The following is a 16,849-nucleotide window of genomic DNA, read 5'->3' on the forward strand; positions in this document are numbered from 1 at the left end:
CAGCCCACCCAAGGGCAGGACCTCCCCTCGACCAAGTGCACCGACCACCCTGGGTGCTGGTGGATGGGGTGCAAGGCCCACAGAGCTTCCTGTCCACCCCACCCATCCTATCCCACCAGGATGGACTGCAGGTGGCCTTTGTAGCCCCTCCTTGCCCATCTCCCACCCACCTGTCCAGGTGGAGTTTCTGCGCCAGAGTCCGCCAGTCGGCACCACGGCTACAGGGTGGGTCAAGGCTGGTAATGATCTTCTGCCGAATGAGGAAGGGGATCTTGAAGGCACTGGGGCCCACTAGGGCTGGGACCCCCCCTTCACTCTCCAGAGCCAGCAGCTCAGCAAATCTCGTGTCCTAGGGGAAGGAGGGGTGGAGGTGCCTCTTAGAACATTCATGGCCCAGGCCCACTGCCACCTCCAGCTGGGGGAGTATCCAGACCACCTCAGAGCATAGGGGCAGCATGGGCAATTTCCTGGGCACCCCTGGTGTGCCAGGGCCCTGCTCACACCAGAGTTTAGAGGGTCCCAAGCCTCAGAGGTATGGTGACCTATCCAAAGTCACACAGCCAGTAAGCAGGAGAGCTGTCTAGCCTCATTCTCCTCCTCTCTCCCCATCACTCTTCCCCAGGTCACCTCTACTGACCACTCAGAACTCACTGAACTCTTCTCACTGCCTTTGTCCTCCACACTCAGTTCCCACTGCCCCTTTTCACTCATTGCTGCCTGTCTCTTACTCATCCTTCAAGGCACTGTACAAAGTTCCTCCTCCTGGAAGCCCCAGGGCCCCTAGGTGGCTCTGTCTATCCCTCCTGCTGCTCCCACATCTTCTTCCATCTCTACCCCATGTCAGATTGTGATTGCATCTGTCTGCATCTGTCCGTCTGCATCTGCACCTCTCTCCCTGGAGACTTGGAGGAAGCTGCTAAGCAGTTTCTAGGAGGAGGTGGGCTTGGTGGCAGGGTAGGCCCAGTGAGAAGGGGGGTGGGGGTGAGGGCACATTTCAGCAGTGCTGACGCCCCCTTCTGCCCACCTTGGTGATGTTGAAGTTGATATTGAAGCTCTGCCCATCGCCTTCCACCTGCCACACCCACACCTTGCAGGCCAGATCACTGGTGCTGGGGCTGACGCGCTCCAAGGTGAAGGTGCAGTGCAGGTACTGCTGCGTGCCATTCCAGATGTGATAGAAGGGGATCTCCTGAGAAGACAGGCTGCGTCAGGCGTGCCCGGCATCGGGTGTGCCCACTCCAGGCACCCTGAGCGCCCTTACCTGGTAGCTGACGAGGAGCTTGCTCTTCCACAGGGAGCTGGGCACATCGTGGATGGACAAGCGTAGGTTGTGGTAACTGTCCTTGAAGTGAAGGACTCGAGGTTCCTGGATCAGCTGTCCTCCCAGCTGCTTCTCCAGCTGTACCACCTCCTGCGGCGCGCCCCAGGTTGTCAGCTGAGCCTGGGGCCCGGAGCACCCTCCCCACTGCCACCCCTCCCAGAGGACCTCCCCGTGGCAGGGTGGGGGCATGTGGTACCTTGAGTGCGTCGTGGGTATCATGTAGGCAGTAGACTCGGATGTTGTATTCAAGGGAGGTGCAGGCCACGGGGGCAAACAGGAGCAGCTTGAGGCGCTTGGTCGCGGCCACGCTGAGGGCCTCTCCCACCAGGGCAAAGCGGCCCAGCTGCTCGGTGAAGACATAGCAGGCGCCGGCCTCCAGCTGGCAGTAGTAGAGGTGGGAGGGTGCCTCCTCACCCAGGTGCAGCACATCCTGCAGGCAGGGCCCGATGGGTCAGCTCATGGCCAGCTACAACTCTGAGGAGCAGCCAGACTGGGGAGAGGGTGGCTCGAGGGCCAGATAGGAAGCCCAGGCTCCACGCTGAGCCCCGTGCTCAGGTGGGTGGGCTCAGGGCCGTTCCTGCTCACCTCCCAGCTGCCCTCACAGGACTGCTTTTTGAGGCGCAGGCTCCAGCTCTCCGGGCAGGGCTCCCCACAGTGGTCCATGGCGAGGATGACGGGCCGGGTGAGCAGGACTCCAGGGGGCCCGCAGCTAACGATGGGACTCAGCAGGGTCTGGCAGCCAGCTAGGGGCAACCTCAAGTGGGGAAATATGGGTGCGGAGGGAAAAGCATCAGTGGGCTGTCTTGGGCGTTGGCTGGGGCAGGGTAGCGGCACCCCAGGTTGGTGGCCCCAGAGCTGGGTGGAGCTTATATGGGCAGTTCTTCCTTGCCCTCCCTATGGCTATGCCAGACCAAGTCTGACAGTGGGTGGGCAAGGGGCGTCATGGTAACTGAAGGCAGAGGGCAGAACCCGCCCAGCCCCAGCAGCAGGGCCCGCGCCCACACCTCACGTCCTCCGGCTTGTGCAGCGTGAGGTAGATCTCGTAGATCTTTCCTCGGGGTATGGCATCTGGGGGGATGAGGAGGCTGATCCCTGTGACAAAGTGGGAGGAGGGCTGGGGTTTACCAGGGCTGCAAAGACACCAAACACCCCACTCTGCCAGCCTCTACCAGAGCCTCCCTTTGAGAACTGACCGGTGTCAGCCTGGCCTAGGGGACAGAGGTGCCATAGGCACTGCCAGGCTGTCCATGAGTCCTACTGGCCCCAAGAGAGGCTGAGAGAACTCAGGTGGGACAAGCATACTTAGTTAGCCTGGGCACAGAAAACTCTGGAACAAAATGTGTCAGGTATGCTATACCTACCTGACCCATCACCCAAAAGGCACTGGGTGGGACCAGGGCACTCCCTGCTTAAAACCTTCCCTGCCTCCAGTATAAGGTCCAGCTCCCTGACCTGGCATTTAAGACCCTTCACCTATGACCCCAATTGCCTTTCCAGCAGCTTCTTCAGCACAGCCTGTGCCATATACTTGGCCATTCTGGAGCCACTTTCCTGAGCACTCCTCTGCCTAGATGCCCTGCCCTCCTGCTCTGCTCAAGCTTTCCTCCTCTCCATCGGCCCTGGCCATCTTTGGGGATAGCCATTCTCGGCCACCATGACTTTGCTCCTCATTTGGCAGTGGCCCCTACAGATGGGGCCGGGGCCTTTAACAACTTGGGTCCTTAGGTAGCCTTCCCTGGTTTGGGAGCCTTTGCACACACATCCTTCTGTCTGGCTGATTCACTTCCATAGCAGGGTCTTGCTGGGCAGCATCAAAAGTGCCTGCTCAGTGAGGAGTGGTTCCAGGGGAGGCACAATGGGACAGGAGCTGCAGAGTTCCTCTGGGGGATGGCAAAGGGTGGTCCTACTTCACCTTCCTGTTCTTTTAGGGCAGGGAGTCCCTACATCAGAAGGGGCTTCAGAGGCTAGTGACCAGGGAAGAGAAGGAATTCTACGACTTTATCCCACCAAGTCCAAAAGCTTACATTTATGCTCCGAGTGGGTAACTCTGAGATGGGCTACTTGGAATATCACTACTTCCCGAAACTGAAGCCCAGGAGATGGCATATTTACAGCTACTGCTCCCTTCATCAGCTCTGTGCTGCCTCCTGCTACTGGCTGCCAGTGTTGGTGGCAGTTCCAGAGATCCACATATGAATGCTCTCTGTGGCAGAGGTATACACACTTGCACACTCATTCAATGAATGCTAATGTTGAGTACTTGAGGCAGTGAGGGAAAACCATGGGCCCTGCTCTCATGAGGCATCAGCCCCATGGGTAGAAACACAAGTGGATGGTGGTTAAGGGTGCTAGGGGAGAGCAGGGAGGAGCAGCAGCCCCCCTGCCCCAGGGGAAATGAGAGGCTGATGGTCACTGAGTGCCCACTGTGCCTATCCTAAGAGCTTGACATGGACCATCTCACCTCATCATCCTAGCAGCCCCGTGAGGAGGACATGAGGCACAGAGAGGGAGAGCTGCCAGGCCAAGACCTGAATGAGAAGTAGCAGATGAGTCAGTGAATGGGGGCAGAGGGATCTGTGTGTGCAAAGGGCAGCATGGTGTGCTTGGAGTTCTGAGAGCCCACCATGACTGCCATGTGCAGGAAAAGAGTGCATAGGAGGGTAGGGGCCACTGTAGCTGGCTGGCAGGGGACAGAACACTGTGGCTGTGTCATGTGGGCTTTGTGGGGGGCACTGTGAAGCCCCCAAAGCAGTTGGAGAAGGGGAGGGACATGATTAAGTCTTGTGTCATTGGGTGAATGCTTGAGGTAGGTGTGGTGGCCTGAGCCCGAAAAGGCAGTAGGGAGGAGAGCCAGGAGGATGCAGAAACATTTGAGGAGGAAGAATGATGGAATTGGTGTGTGACTGACTAAAGCTGTTGTGGAGGTGAGGGGGGACAAGTGAAAAAGACCAGGAAGTCACGGTGACCTCCAGTTTCTGGCTTGAGCCACTTGACTTTGCTGTCCCTGAGGTGGGGAAAGCCAGGAAGCAGGAAGTTCTGGGGGAGGGTGGGAGACAGTGCTGTTTTAGGCATCAGGAATCTGAGGTGCTGTGAGACATCCAGATGGAGCTGCCCAGGAGGCAGCTGGGTGTATGATTCTGTCGCCCAGGAGAAATGTGGCTGGGGCTGGAGGAGTGGGAGTGATCTGCACAGACATGGCGATTAAAGCCATGGAGTAGGCGCAACTGCTCGGCGAGAGGGTGCCAGGAGGGAGCTCTCAGGAACACCTACATTCAGGGAACAGGCACCAGGAGCAGCTGGAGAGGGGCAAGAAAATCAGGGGCATGTGGGGTCATCTCAGCTGAGGGGATAGAAAATTTCAAGGTGGGAACATCAGAGGCTGCTGTGCTTCCTCAAAAGGTCTTCAGTAGAGATTACTGAAAATCTTTAAAAAAGGATGACTATGGAAGGGATCTGTGGATTCTCTATCAAGAGGGGTTTCCGCGAGGTGGTGGGTGGGGGATGCCATGTTCAGGTGTTTGTGGTCTGCCATCTCTCCACTAGTTTGCCAGCTCCTTGGGGCTGGCACCTGTCCTACCTCTGGGCCCAGCGTCCAACGTAGAGTCCAGCACACACAGGCTGGCTGACTGTGGAAATGAATGGACAGAAGTCCTGTCCCTTAGGTAACAGAAGGGAAACACTCAGGCCATGGCCTCAGTGTCAGCCCTACTGCCAGCTGCGACTGGATCCTCTCCAAAACTCTATCCCCTTTCCTTGCTGGCCTGGCTCAGCACTTGGGATGAGGCTGAGCAGCACAGGAAGAACATCAGAGCTGTCCCATCCTCCTCCAGGAGAGACACAAAGGCTAGTCTTGCCTTTTAGAGTTCCCCGGGGCACTCTGGGGTCCTTCCCACCTGTATTAGGGATCATCAGCCGTCCCCCGAGGAAGTTGAAGGTCCCATAAGTCATGTTGCTGGTGCCGCGGGGCAGGGAGCGGAAGTAGTTCTGGGTAGAGAGGCGGGAGACGAAGTCCTCGGCCTCAGAGGTGGGTGAGCTGTGGTGCAGCGTGTGGCGCCCACCACCCAGCGGGCTGAGCAGGTGCCCATTGGCGAGCTGGAACTTGGGGCTTGGCCCGTCCTGCCGGGGACACAGACTGCCCTGGCAGGTGGTGGTGGTGGTGCTGAGGTCTGGCTGGATGGTGAGCAGGTGGGGATTGTCTGCAAGGGTAAAGACAGACTCAGTGAGTGGCACTGAGGTGATCTCTTGGGCAGCTCTTGGTGTGCGGGCCCGGCAGGAGTAGGGGCAAGGGGCACCCCACCTGCTTTGCTGGGCTTGATGCTGACAGGCTGGAAGCCTGAGGTGAGTATGGACGAGTCAGCCACATCTGAGTCTAGCCCTTCCTTCTTGCGGCAATAAACAAGGATGAGGACGAGCAGCAGCAGGAGGAGGCACACAGCCACAGCAATTAGGCCCACGTAGAGGGCCACGTCCTCGGGCCCGGAAGCAGCTGCGGGAAAGAGTGTGGCCTTGGGAGGGGCAGGGTGCAGCAGGCCGGGAAGGAGAGGTCAGTGGTCTACACCCCAGGAGGATGAGGCGCTCACTCCTTGGGCATCAGCACTAGCAGGGCTGGGGATACGGGTGGCAGGGAGCATGGAGTCAGCATGTGTGCATCTCAGTCCTGCATCTGCCTGCCACCACCATGCTCTGTCACTCTGGGCAAATCACATCTCTCACTGCTCCATTTGGTCTGAGGTTGCTGCTACTGAAGGATGGAGGAGGGGAAAAGATACTTCCCTGGACAGCCCCAATGGGCTGCTGGGCTGAACAGAAGCTCCTGGGATCCCCAAAGTAGGGGATCTGCTTCTTGGGGGGGGGGGCCGTCTGCCAATCTGGTTCCTAGCCATGTCCCTGGGCCAGAAGCAGTGGTGCTGGGGCTCTTCTTCTTGTCTGCCTCCCCAGGCCTGAGGCAGGGCTGGGGAGGGGGTGATTGACTGCCTGGAGGAAGCTTATATTGATTTTAGAAGGGCTTTGCATAATAGAAGAAATGTCCATCAGAAAGGAATTGACACAGATAATTAGGTTTTTAATTGAAAGAATGGGGGAGGGTGTGTTCTAGAGAAAAAAATCCAACAGAGATCTTTAATTGTTAGTTACGGCCTTGTAATTAACAGGCCTCACAAGCCTGGTGTCCCCAAAGGACTTCTGTGTGCACTTGGGGAACCATGTGGAGGTGAAGCTGCAGGAGAGGAGGGGGATCCAGGGGCATGGTGTACATGGTAAAGGTTCACACGTATGCATGTTTCATGAGAGGTGAGAGAGGTATTAGGGTGTGTTAGGGATGGGGAGTTCCCGAGGGTCCTAAACTTTGGAGAAGGGGATACAGCCTGTGGCAGGGGGGCTGATCAGGGCCAATCCTGGCAAACTCAAGAGGACTCCTGGGGCAGAGAGGACTCACTGTGCACGCAGAGGTCGCTGGTACAATTTCGGGTGTCCAGGTCAGCGCCCCGGCACTCCTCGCCTCCATTGCGGGGAGCTGGGTCAGAACACTCACGACTCCGCCAGTGGGTGCAGTCGAGCCCACAGGCCGACCACTTGCTCCACGGGCTCCAGCTGCCATCGACTAGATGAGAGACAGACACGAACACAGAGGAGATGGTGCAGTTAGCCTGGGCAGCCAGCCTGGGCAGTTTGCCAGTGCGGCCCTGCTAGGCATCCAGACCTAGGTGCGATGCTGTGGTAAGGAGCACACCCTCTGGTGTCCAGCTGGCCTGGATGACGCATGCTAATGACAGGAGGCACGATGATGCCGGGCCTGCTTTGCTCTATCCACACTATGGGGCCGTCCTGGCCCTGGGGCAGCAAGGGTACTTGGTCCCACGATGACCCTCTGATTCCAGGCATAGGTGGTCTGTAGCCTCAGGCGGTGCCCTGCCCCTGCCCCACACTGTCTGTACCTGTCCTGATCGTACCTCAGCCTCTGTGACTCAGCCCCTCTGCCAAGGCCTAGCCTGGACACAGACCAAGCCCTGCTTCCGATCACACTAAACCCCATCCCAGCCTTGGACTGAGCCTGGCCTTGCGTGTGGGCGGGTGGGATGGAGCCATGGGGGGCAGGCTGGTGGGCACAATGGAGCCAGGGCACGGAGATGGCGTGGTGAGGAGCGATGCGGGAGGTGGCGGCCGCTGGTACCTGGGCACAGGGTGGCGCAGGCTGTTTTCTGGACATTCTGCCCCTCACAGAAGGCACCCCCGTTGAGAGGCGCCGGGTTGGTGCAGCTCCGGCTCCGTTTCTGCCAGCCGCGCCCACAGCTGGCGCTGCAGACGGACCACTCGGTCCACGTCGACCACCCACCGTTCACTGGCCGGACAGAGAAGGACTGGGGTCAGGGAGCGGGGGGGCTTCCTCAGACACACTGGCCCAGGGGCCAGGGCAGGAGGGCAGAGGGGCTGTAAGCTGGAAATGGGCGGACTGTGGCTGTGCTGGTGAAGAAGCCCTGGAGGGGAGCCCATGCTTGTGCTCACCGGCCCCCAGGGCCTGGCAGTATCCTCTCCACAGCCCCTTCTCCCAGCAGGTTCTGCAAGCACTCAGGGCAGCCAGCCCTGGCCCAGTCTTTCATGCAGGCAACTCCTGCACCCGCCCCTTCTGCCTGCTCCTAGGGTGCCTGGAACATTGTACTTCCCATACCTGGGACACAGGAGCATGGGCTGTAGTCTGTCACTTTTTCTAGACTCCCATCCTGTGCCCTCATCTCCATCTGCACGATGTCCCTGGCCCACAGGTAAGCCAAGGGATGGTCCAGCCACAGAGGACTACCACCTGTCCCACAACTCTGCCCAGGCATGCCCCTCGGCTCCCAGACAGCCACAGCAAGCCCTCTCCCTGTCCTTCCCAGTGAGGCCATGGCCTGGTCCACTGGGCCCTGGCTCCATGGGGAGCCACCAACATGTCATCACCCCATATCCCTATGCCCGGGAGCCCCTCTGCCCCACCAGCGCTGGGGCCCACCGTAGACGATGACAGCAGCCGAGGCGCTGCGGCGACGCGCTACGATGTTCTTGGCCACGCAGGTGTAGTTGGCCGTGTCGGCCAGGCGGGCCTGTCGCACCACCAGGCTGTGTTCCCTTGTGATGTACACATTGGGGTCCAGGGACGGGTCCACCAGGTCCTCGTTCCGGAGCCACTCCACCTGGGGGAGGGAGCCACGCCACTGCACTGCCCGCCCATGCTGGCCCTACCTGGAGCGAGAGCAACCCCTGGGGGCATCAGGGCAGGCAGGACCTGAGACCTGGGAGCCCTACCCACCTGCGGAGCGGGCACCAGAGCCCCTCTCACCTCAGCCGGGGGGATGCCCTCTGGTGGGCGGCAGGGTAGCACGATGCCCTGCTCCAGGGACACCTCCTTGGCCAGCGGCTCCTGCTCGAAGTTCTTGCGCAAATCTGGGAGAAGAACAAGAGTGTCCTCCAGCCTGAGTGCCTCATGACAGCTTCACCTGACTGGCCCTGTGCCCTGGTCCCGCAGGGGCTGTGGCACGTGGCAGGAGAAAGTGCCAAGTGACCAGGGGGAACATGGGGGTGGCTGGGCCGTGTGCAGAGGCATTTCTCCACCCATCAAGGCAGGCCCTGAGGTTTTTCTGACCAGACTCTTCCCCCTAGTGATACCCTCTGGCCACCCCTGACCAAGGGCTAGGCTCTGGACTCACAGGCAATGCGGATGTAGGCCTTCTGACTCTTGGTGGTGCCCGAGGAGCTCCACGCCACACACTGGCACCAGTACTCCTCCAGCCCAAACACCTTTTCCACCTGCTGCCTCGAGACATTGATGCGGACCTCCATGGCGGGCAGCCCTGGGGGGCAGGAGAGGTGGGTAGCCAGGGTCCTAGTCATGCCAAGCCTCACACGGTTCTTGCTGTCCAGATGTGTGGGGTCCCTACACCACCATGGCCACTCTGCTCAGAAGGAGCAGCCTGGAGGGAACTCTGGGGGAGCCCCAGGGGGTACTCTATTTATATCTCCTGAAAGCCAGGAGCCAGTCCTTAGCTCCTCCATTCATTATACTTTTTTACCCCAGGCCTGTCTCCCTGGAGTCACAGAAATGTCTCTAAATGGGCTTCCTGTTGTTTCAGAGACAACAGCACAGAGGAGCTTTGGGCTACAGGGACTGGCCTTCAAGGACCCAAGGCAGAAAGGGTGAGGTAGATAGGAGAGCCCTGGGGCTTTTGTGTATTTAAAAAAAAAAAAAAAGGTGAAGAAGGATCTGGTTCACCTCCCTGGGGTTAGCAGGTAGATCCTGACATGTAATAATATAGTAACAGCTATTAACAATATAATTACAGCGATTATGTAGTATGATAATAGACCCCTGGGGCTTAGCCAGGGTTTCCCACATGCTAGCTTATTTTCTTCAATCTACTCCCTTGGTCGGCATTGCTCCCACTCCATGGATAAGGAAACAGAGGCTTAGAGAGGCAGTGACTTGCCCATATCAAGAGAAAAACACTGGTGAGGGTGAGGGGGCAGTCTGCAAAGGTGAAGCTGGCTAGTGATGAGTATCTGGGACCCTCTCTGCCCCAACTGGGCTGGGCTGAAGAGACCCCTCTGAAAGACAGACTCAGCCCCCCTGTCCTCTGCCATACCTGGGCGCCCCAGGGGGGGCCCAGATCCTCTGAGGACCCAGAAGGGACGGAATGCCTGCCGTCCTTTGGGCCCCTGGCCCTTGGCCAAAACCAGTGTCCCCAGGAGTGAAAAAAAGACTGTTTCCAATTTCTCCTCCTCCTGACCCCAATTTCCCTCGGGTCATTGGCTTATCAGAAAGAGGGAGAGAGGCCGGGCAACCAACGTGTTTCCATTGTTAACAGAGAAATTCAATTAGGGCTGCATTGCAGGGAGAGCAGCAGCCCAGCTGAGCAGACAGGCCGGGAGGCTGTTTTCCCCCTTAATTTCTCTAACATGTCTTTCTCTGACCTCTGCCCACACCCCTCCTCATGAGTCTCTCCAGCTCCCACACTGGGCCCCCAGATTTTTCTCACTTGCCCCTGCCCCTAGCAAGTTCTCACAGGAGACCTCTGGCCAAGGTCATCATGGCTGAGCTCCCTCTGTTCTGGGCACTGCCTGGCACCCCTTCTCTCTAAGGCGAAGGATGTGTGCATTCTCTGGGGGTAGGGTGAGGCTGAGAACTGGGGGTCCCTCATAGGGTGTGTGTATAGTAGAAGGACCCTGGGCTCCAGCTACCTGTCAAGCACACTGGAGTCTTGGGGCATCTGAGAAGGAGCTGTGCATACACTTGGGGGTGGAGACAGGGCCCTCCTGCTCTAAGCTTCGGGGGTTAATGGTGAGAGACTTCCAGAACATTCTGAACTGGGTACATTTCCTGAGTGGACAGGTCTATGGATGGATGGACTGTTCCATCCCCCATGGTGGTGGTGGGAGCTCAGGAAACTCAGTCTGGGGAGAACGGCACTAAATTTAAGCACTCCTATTTCTTTCTCCCCATCTCCTCCCCTCTCTGTCCTGCCACTGCCACCCCCTCATCTCCTTCCTGCTGCCATGAAGGAGGGCCAAGTTTGTCCACGATGTCCCAGATCCAGGCAGTGGCCTCAAGCACCACATGCTCCAGGAAGCTGGTGGACCTAGGGGGAGATCCAGACCCAGACCCTGTCCTGCTGGTTCTGGATGTGAAGACAGTGCCTTCCTCCCTGCAGGTCACCAAGCAGATGCCAGGAGAGAAAGGATGCATGGTCCCTGCTGGCCCCAGAGTGTGTGGGGTGTGAGTGGGTGTGTGAATGCTGTGGGCACATGGGGAGGCCCCAGTGTGGGTGTGCTGAGTATTTTTGGGAGGTGGAGGGTTAGCGGGGTGGGGTTGGGGCTCTGAGGCCAAGTTTGGGCTTAGGTTCTCATGTTCTCGCCAATCTGCTTCTAATAACCAGCTTGTTTAACGCACAATGCTTGGCTTCACAGATCTGGGGCTTTTATAGCATCAGCAGGTTTGGGTTTGAGGGTTTTCAGGCTTGGTCTCTCCTCCTGGCTTTCTGGATGGGAACTGGGGACAAGTCAGGGGAAGACAGGGGTGCTGTCTCCTGAGGTGTCCACCCAGCTACCCACACAGGAATGGGTGGGGCTAAGGATCTGTGCTGACCTATGACTCTACCATACCTGCCTGACCACAGAACATTCCTGGGGCAGGGTCTTTGGTCTCCGTGTCTGCATGACACCATTGCCCACTGCAGTGACATCTGTTTGTGAGCTTATCTCTTCTCAAAGCACTCAATCACTCTGGGTTGAAAAATCAACAAGATCAATACAAATTTGGATATGCTGGCCATGGGAGGCTTGAGTATGGATGCTCAGGGCAGGAGAGGGCCCCAGTGATTATGGGCAAATACGTCCCCATGAGCTCTGCTCTCTGCCTGGTTTGAAGGGAGCAAGACCAGAGCAGACTCTTGGGGACTCTGGGGTGGAGGCTCTTGGCATGTGTGACCCAGCCTATGACTGCTATGCAGGCATTAACCTGGGTCTCAGCCAAGACATGGATTCCAGAATTCCTGATGGTAGGAGACAAGGAGGGGTGTGTGGGGACACCTGGAAGGAGAGGCTGGGAGCAGCAGGAGGCTGGCCTAGAGCCTTCTAAGGAGTTCTAGACAGGCCCTGAACGATGCAGGAAGGCAGGTCTCCGACTGTAGCTTCCTCCTCCTCCTCACCTGTCCTTTCCCTGGGGGATCTGCCACAGCAGTGGGAGGACTCAAAGTGGTGCTGGGCCCTGGGTGTGGAGTAGGGAGAGAGGAAAGGCCTGGAGCCGGGCTCATACAGGGTGCATGAGATCTCATGGCTTCCCCCACCAACCTACCAGCCCCCCTACCCCATTTTACAGATGAGGAAACTGAGGCCCAGTGAGGGGAGGCAGACACTGCCACCAGGTCCTAAAGCTGCAGGGCCAGGGAGGTTTCTGGTACCTCTGCTGGGGTCTGAAGGTGGGGGATCATCTTGGGGGCTAACCTAGGCCTGGCACAGTGCAGGTCCTCAGTTAACCTCTGAGGACTGCAAGAAAAACAGCTGCAGGCAGCAGCTGTGTGGAGGCCAGGGCACTGCAGAGCTCAAGGGCCTGGGCAGGAATCATTGACTGGGGAGCTGATGCTTGGTGGGAAGGAGACCAGCCCCTGCTGAGTCTTATAGGGGAAAGTCAGGTGTGGCTTCTAGGGACCAGAATGCTTGTTTGGAGCCCTTTTGGGGCCCTGGATGAGTCAGAGCCATCTGTAACATGACAGGTTGGTTCTGAGGACTAAATCACCCTCTGCCAAAACTCAGGGCTCATTTGCTCACATCCCCATTATTGTGAGAGCTTCCAAGTTCTCCTAGGCAGGACCCCTTCCTTTAGTCTCCCTCTTCCCAGCACCAACTTTCCACAGAGTTCTAGTGCAGTCACAACCCTATGTTCTGCTGCCTGCCCCCCAGGCCCACTCTTTCTGCCCGTACCGGGGTCTCCGCAGGCCGGCTACCATTCCTGCATTTGCACCTCTGGTCCTTTGGCCTCGGAACTGCTTGTTCCAGGAGGTTTTAAGATTCATGCTTAGAAAGTATCCTCTGGAATCTTCTCTGGAATACCCAGACCCTCCTGCCTGGTGGCATGGGGCACCCCTCTAGGTCTGGGGTCTCTTGCCTGCCTTGACATCTGTGTGAGTTGTCCTGGGCATGGCCTGCCTGTCTTCATCTGCACTGCTGCTCTGGCTTCACTCTGGTGGCTGTACCCCCACAGGATGCGTGCTATGTCTCGGGACTCAACCTGAGGGGCTCCTCATGTGTGGGGGCTTCACAAAGTACCAAGGTGAAGGAAGAGGAAATGGACTTATTTGGGGTCCAAACAGTGAGGAGGAGGAGAGGCTATAGTCAGCTCCACTAGGCCTGCTCTTGGAGAGTGCTGGACCCCAAACAAAGGCTCTCTGCCCAATCCCCATTGGCTGCCTGCTGCCTAAGGCAGGGAATGGGGTGTCCCACAGAAAGGGCACTTCTTGAGTCTGCCCTCTGTCTCTGGAACCCCTCCCCCCATGTCTCAGCTCAGTCTCACTGGTTCCCTCTCCTTAGCGTCTCTGCGTCTGCCCCTTCCATCAGCACCCCCACCCCCATGGGCCCCAAGTGTCACTCATAGCTCTGGCCACCTCACTTGGCATTCTGAAATCCCACAGGACTGTGACCTCACTCCAGAGCCCGAGATGTGAGTCTCCCAGATGGTACCACTGTTACCTATGCACACCTCATACCCTCCCTCCTGACCCTGACCAGTATGCCCACCTCTCTGACCCAAAGCCTTTGCTCCTGCTGAGCCCCTTTCCTAGAATGCTGTTCCCCTGTTCTTTCCCTGACCAGCTCTCATAACCCTTTTGTTTCCATGTCACCTCCCCTGAGAAGCCTCAGTCATGCTTTCCTCTTGCTGCCATAGCCCCCAGAACTCACTGAGAGGTCCCCATGCTGCCCACCTCTCTGCAGGGGCCGGGGCTCTCTGTAGGTGGTGGCTGTGTCCCCAGCATGAAAGTGGGGGCTCAGGGAATGTGTGAAGAATGAATGGGGGCACAGAGATCAGAGTGTCACGTCCTCATTATCTGGGACCTACTCCCTCCAAACTCTCTTTGCTGGCACTTCTCGCCAGGCTGCCCGTGGCCCAGACCAGGCTCAGATGCAGTGGTGGGCATCTGCCTCTCCAACCATAGCCTCCTGGGGCATTTGTGGGGGGCTTCCCTTTTACTCACTAACCCACTTCCCAGGTGGTGAGTTCTGGTGAGGGTGGGGTCTCCTGGAGAAGGCCTCGGTGTATATATAGGGGGTGTGAGGTATGTATGGGAATCCTGCCCCTTCTGGGGGCTTGGGGTGGTGGCCAGAGTTGGTTATATCCTGTCCTGCTCACAGGTGTGCAGCCAGGGGTAACTGCAAGCCCCATTCTGGGCCTCCATTTTTTCTGAGGCTGAGACTCGCTTCCCCGTTAACTGGCCCTGCCTGGCCCCCCCAGCCTGGCCTCACCGCTGCTGTCGTCCGTGCTGCGCTCTATCACATGGTCCACCTGGCGTACCCACTCCCCGTTGCACTTGAAGAAGATCTGCGTGGCAGGCATGGCCTTGCACACCAGCAGCACCGGCTTGTTCTTGACGATGTATACATCCTCGGGCTCCACCAGGAAGTGAGGAAGCAGGTCTGGGTTGGCGCCGGGTACTGGGTTGGCCACCGTGGCACTCTGTTGGGCACCTGCAGCAGGGGCAAAGAGGGAAGGTGAGCCGGGGCCAGCCTTTCAGGGCCCTTGGGGGCTACGTGCCCATATAGGTGCTGAGGCTGGGCCATGGGAAGGCAGCGGGTGTGACTGATGGGAGGAGAGTGAGGCCAGGCTGCCACTTCCAGCCCAGCAATCTAGGCTACCGAATGCTCCCCTGAGCCTCAGCGTCCCCTCTGTAAAATGGGGGAATCCCACCCACTTCTGAAGACTATAGAGAGATGAAATGAGACAAGGGCAGAAGTCCCAGCCCTTAGGATGCCCTCCACACAGAGCAGCAGTTAGGGCTCATTATTACTCTGGTAGAAGTTCAGGGATCTGGTGAGGCAGCCCACCACCCTCGGAGGTCCAGAGAAAGCCAGAGGGACGGAGAGGACCCTGGCAGAGCAGGTGGGCAGCCCAGGGTGGGGGAGGGTAGGGTCCCTTCCTCTCTTGCCCTGGCTGCCTCCAGGGCCACTTCTGGGCTCATCTCCATTCTGGTAAGTAGGAGGCGCTCAGAAAATAGCATGTGAATGAAGGAGGGGAGGGGGCAGCTATGAGGGGAGACATGGCGGAGGGGGCTGGTGCTGGTGCTGGTGGCAGTGCGACAGGAGAGGCCCCAGGGTGGGGGGAGAGCCTGGACTGCTGGCTGGGCCCAGGCAGGGTGGGAGCCAGGAGAGTGTGTCTGGGAGCCTGAGGGACCTAGGCCATGTCCCACCCCTTCAAGGAGACCTGAATCTGGGCTTCCTTCTAATTTTAACTGAAAACCACAACCATCCCACAAGTCATTTGTTGCTAATTACACAGGTAATTGGCTCTGAGGCTTTGGTGGAGGTAACCTCCCCACCCCTCCCCCCGCCCTCCGCCAGGCAGTCTGACGGTCTGTTGGGCCAGCAGGACCCTGGGAGGGTAGAGAAGGGTGAATTGGGAGGCAGTGGGAGGACGGAGTGGGGGTGCCCTCCGCCTCCAGCCAGGTGCCCGCCAAATAGGCCCTCAAAAGCCTGGTTTCCCTCAGGGCTACTATGATTTCCCCCACAAGCCACCCTGACAACCAACAGTGGCCTCTGGCCATAAAGAGGGAAGAACATGGGCTTCAGAGACCAGCTCTGCTCCTTGCTAGAGGTGACCTTGGGTGAGATAGCCGTTTTGTCATCTGTGACACTGAGGTCCTGTCTGCCCCTCGGGAGAGTCTGGAAGGGCCTCATGTGGTCTACCTCTTGGGTTCTCTACTGTCTAGTCTACCCTTTTGGAGAGCACTCCAAAACTCACAAAGGGCTTCTAACACAAGGAGGCCTGGCTCCTTGGGCCTTGATCCTTCTCCGCCCAGAGGGCATCCAGTGCCCTTTCTCTGCTGTTTAGCACAAGGTCCCTCTCTTTCCAAGGTGGGAGTCTGCCCTCCACCCCAAGATTGATTTTGGGGAGGGGATCCGCGCCTGGTCCTGTAGGTGTCCTGGGCCAGCTCAGGTGAGCTGGGAACGGGAATGCCCGTTGAGAGGCTGAAGCCTGGTGTGACTTCTTCAGGCATGCCGGCCCACTCTCAGCCTGTCTCCCTGCCTGCCAGATGGGTCACGCCATTCCTAGGCTGTTGTGAGAATGAAATGAGAAAAGGCACTCATAGCAATGTCTTCGTGGTTGAAGGCTGATGAGGAAACTGAGGCACAGAGCCTCAGATGCCTTGCCCTCAGGATGGGGGCGGGGAGTCATGCCCTTGTGTGGGAGGGACACAGGGAGGTGGAGGGCATTGCTGGCTCAGCAAGACAGCATCTGCCGCAGGGCCATCATCTGCCACCTCCCCCTCAAGACCATGGCCTCTCCTCAGCTTATCTCTTCCTGTTGTGAACTCTTTTTGGAAGCCGCCCTTGCACTTCCCTGTACAAGCTCCAAGATGAAGGCCGACCTGCCTCGGAACCACACTTGCAGCGAGGAAAACAAAGCTCACCTTTCCCCATCCTGCCCCATCCTGCAACACCTCCTCGGGGCTCTGCCAGTGCCCTCTGGGGGTCTATTTGAGGTTGAGGAACGTGGAGGGGTGGAGGGGAGGAGCCATCTAGACATCTTACAGATGGGGAATCTGGGATCCCAGGGGAAAGTCACTCACTTCAGACCCCCAGGCTCGGGCCCTGGATTCACAAAATGTCCGGTGGCCACCTCATGACTCTCCTGTTGTTACACTTGCTCTTCACTGTTACCCAGCCAAGGGCAGGACTGAGTCAGGCTCAGGCCTCCTAAGATTAGGACTCTGCAGGAGAGCATGGGCTCCTGAGTATGGGCCTGAATGGGGAGCTGGTAGGCCCAGTGACATCTCTAGACACAGTATCTCCACA

General features: G+C 58.2%; 1 protein-coding gene across 2 annotated transcripts in view; it reads right to left on the reverse strand.

Moving 5' to 3' along the window:
- Positions 1 to 16,849, reverse strand: part of UNC5A (unc-5 netrin receptor A) — a 62,101-nt gene that overhangs the window by 1,275 nt on the left and 43,977 nt on the right. The window contains exons 2-15 of one of the 2 annotated variants that reach the window (XM_043595065.1): positions 14,303 to 14,524; positions 9,001 to 9,144; positions 8,634 to 8,737; positions 8,307 to 8,487; positions 7,491 to 7,658; positions 6,756 to 6,920; positions 5,619 to 5,807; positions 5,215 to 5,517; positions 2,326 to 2,413; positions 1,907 to 2,075; positions 1,518 to 1,751; positions 1,262 to 1,411; positions 1,025 to 1,189; positions 171 to 349 (exon numbers count right to left, since the gene is read on the reverse strand). In XM_043595065.1, coding sequence (XP_043451000.1) covers positions 171 to 349; positions 1,025 to 1,189; positions 1,262 to 1,411; positions 1,518 to 1,751; positions 1,907 to 2,075; positions 2,326 to 2,413; positions 5,215 to 5,517; positions 5,619 to 5,807; positions 6,756 to 6,920; positions 7,491 to 7,658; positions 8,307 to 8,487; positions 8,634 to 8,737; positions 9,001 to 9,144; positions 14,303 to 14,524 — 2,461 coding nt within the window. The remainder of the gene's footprint in view (positions 1 to 170; positions 350 to 1,024; positions 1,190 to 1,261; positions 1,412 to 1,517; positions 1,752 to 1,906; positions 2,076 to 2,325; positions 2,414 to 5,214; positions 5,518 to 5,618; positions 5,808 to 6,755; positions 6,921 to 7,490; positions 7,659 to 8,306; positions 8,488 to 8,633; positions 8,738 to 9,000; positions 9,145 to 14,302; positions 14,525 to 16,849) is intronic. The other variant, XM_043595147.1, reaches the window with a different exon arrangement.

The sequence above is a fragment of the Prionailurus bengalensis genome, chromosome A1, assembly GCF_016509475.1.
Source record: "Prionailurus bengalensis isolate Pbe53 chromosome A1, Fcat_Pben_1.1_paternal_pri, whole genome shotgun sequence".
Taxonomy (NCBI): domain Eukaryota; kingdom Metazoa; phylum Chordata; class Mammalia; order Carnivora; family Felidae; genus Prionailurus; species Prionailurus bengalensis.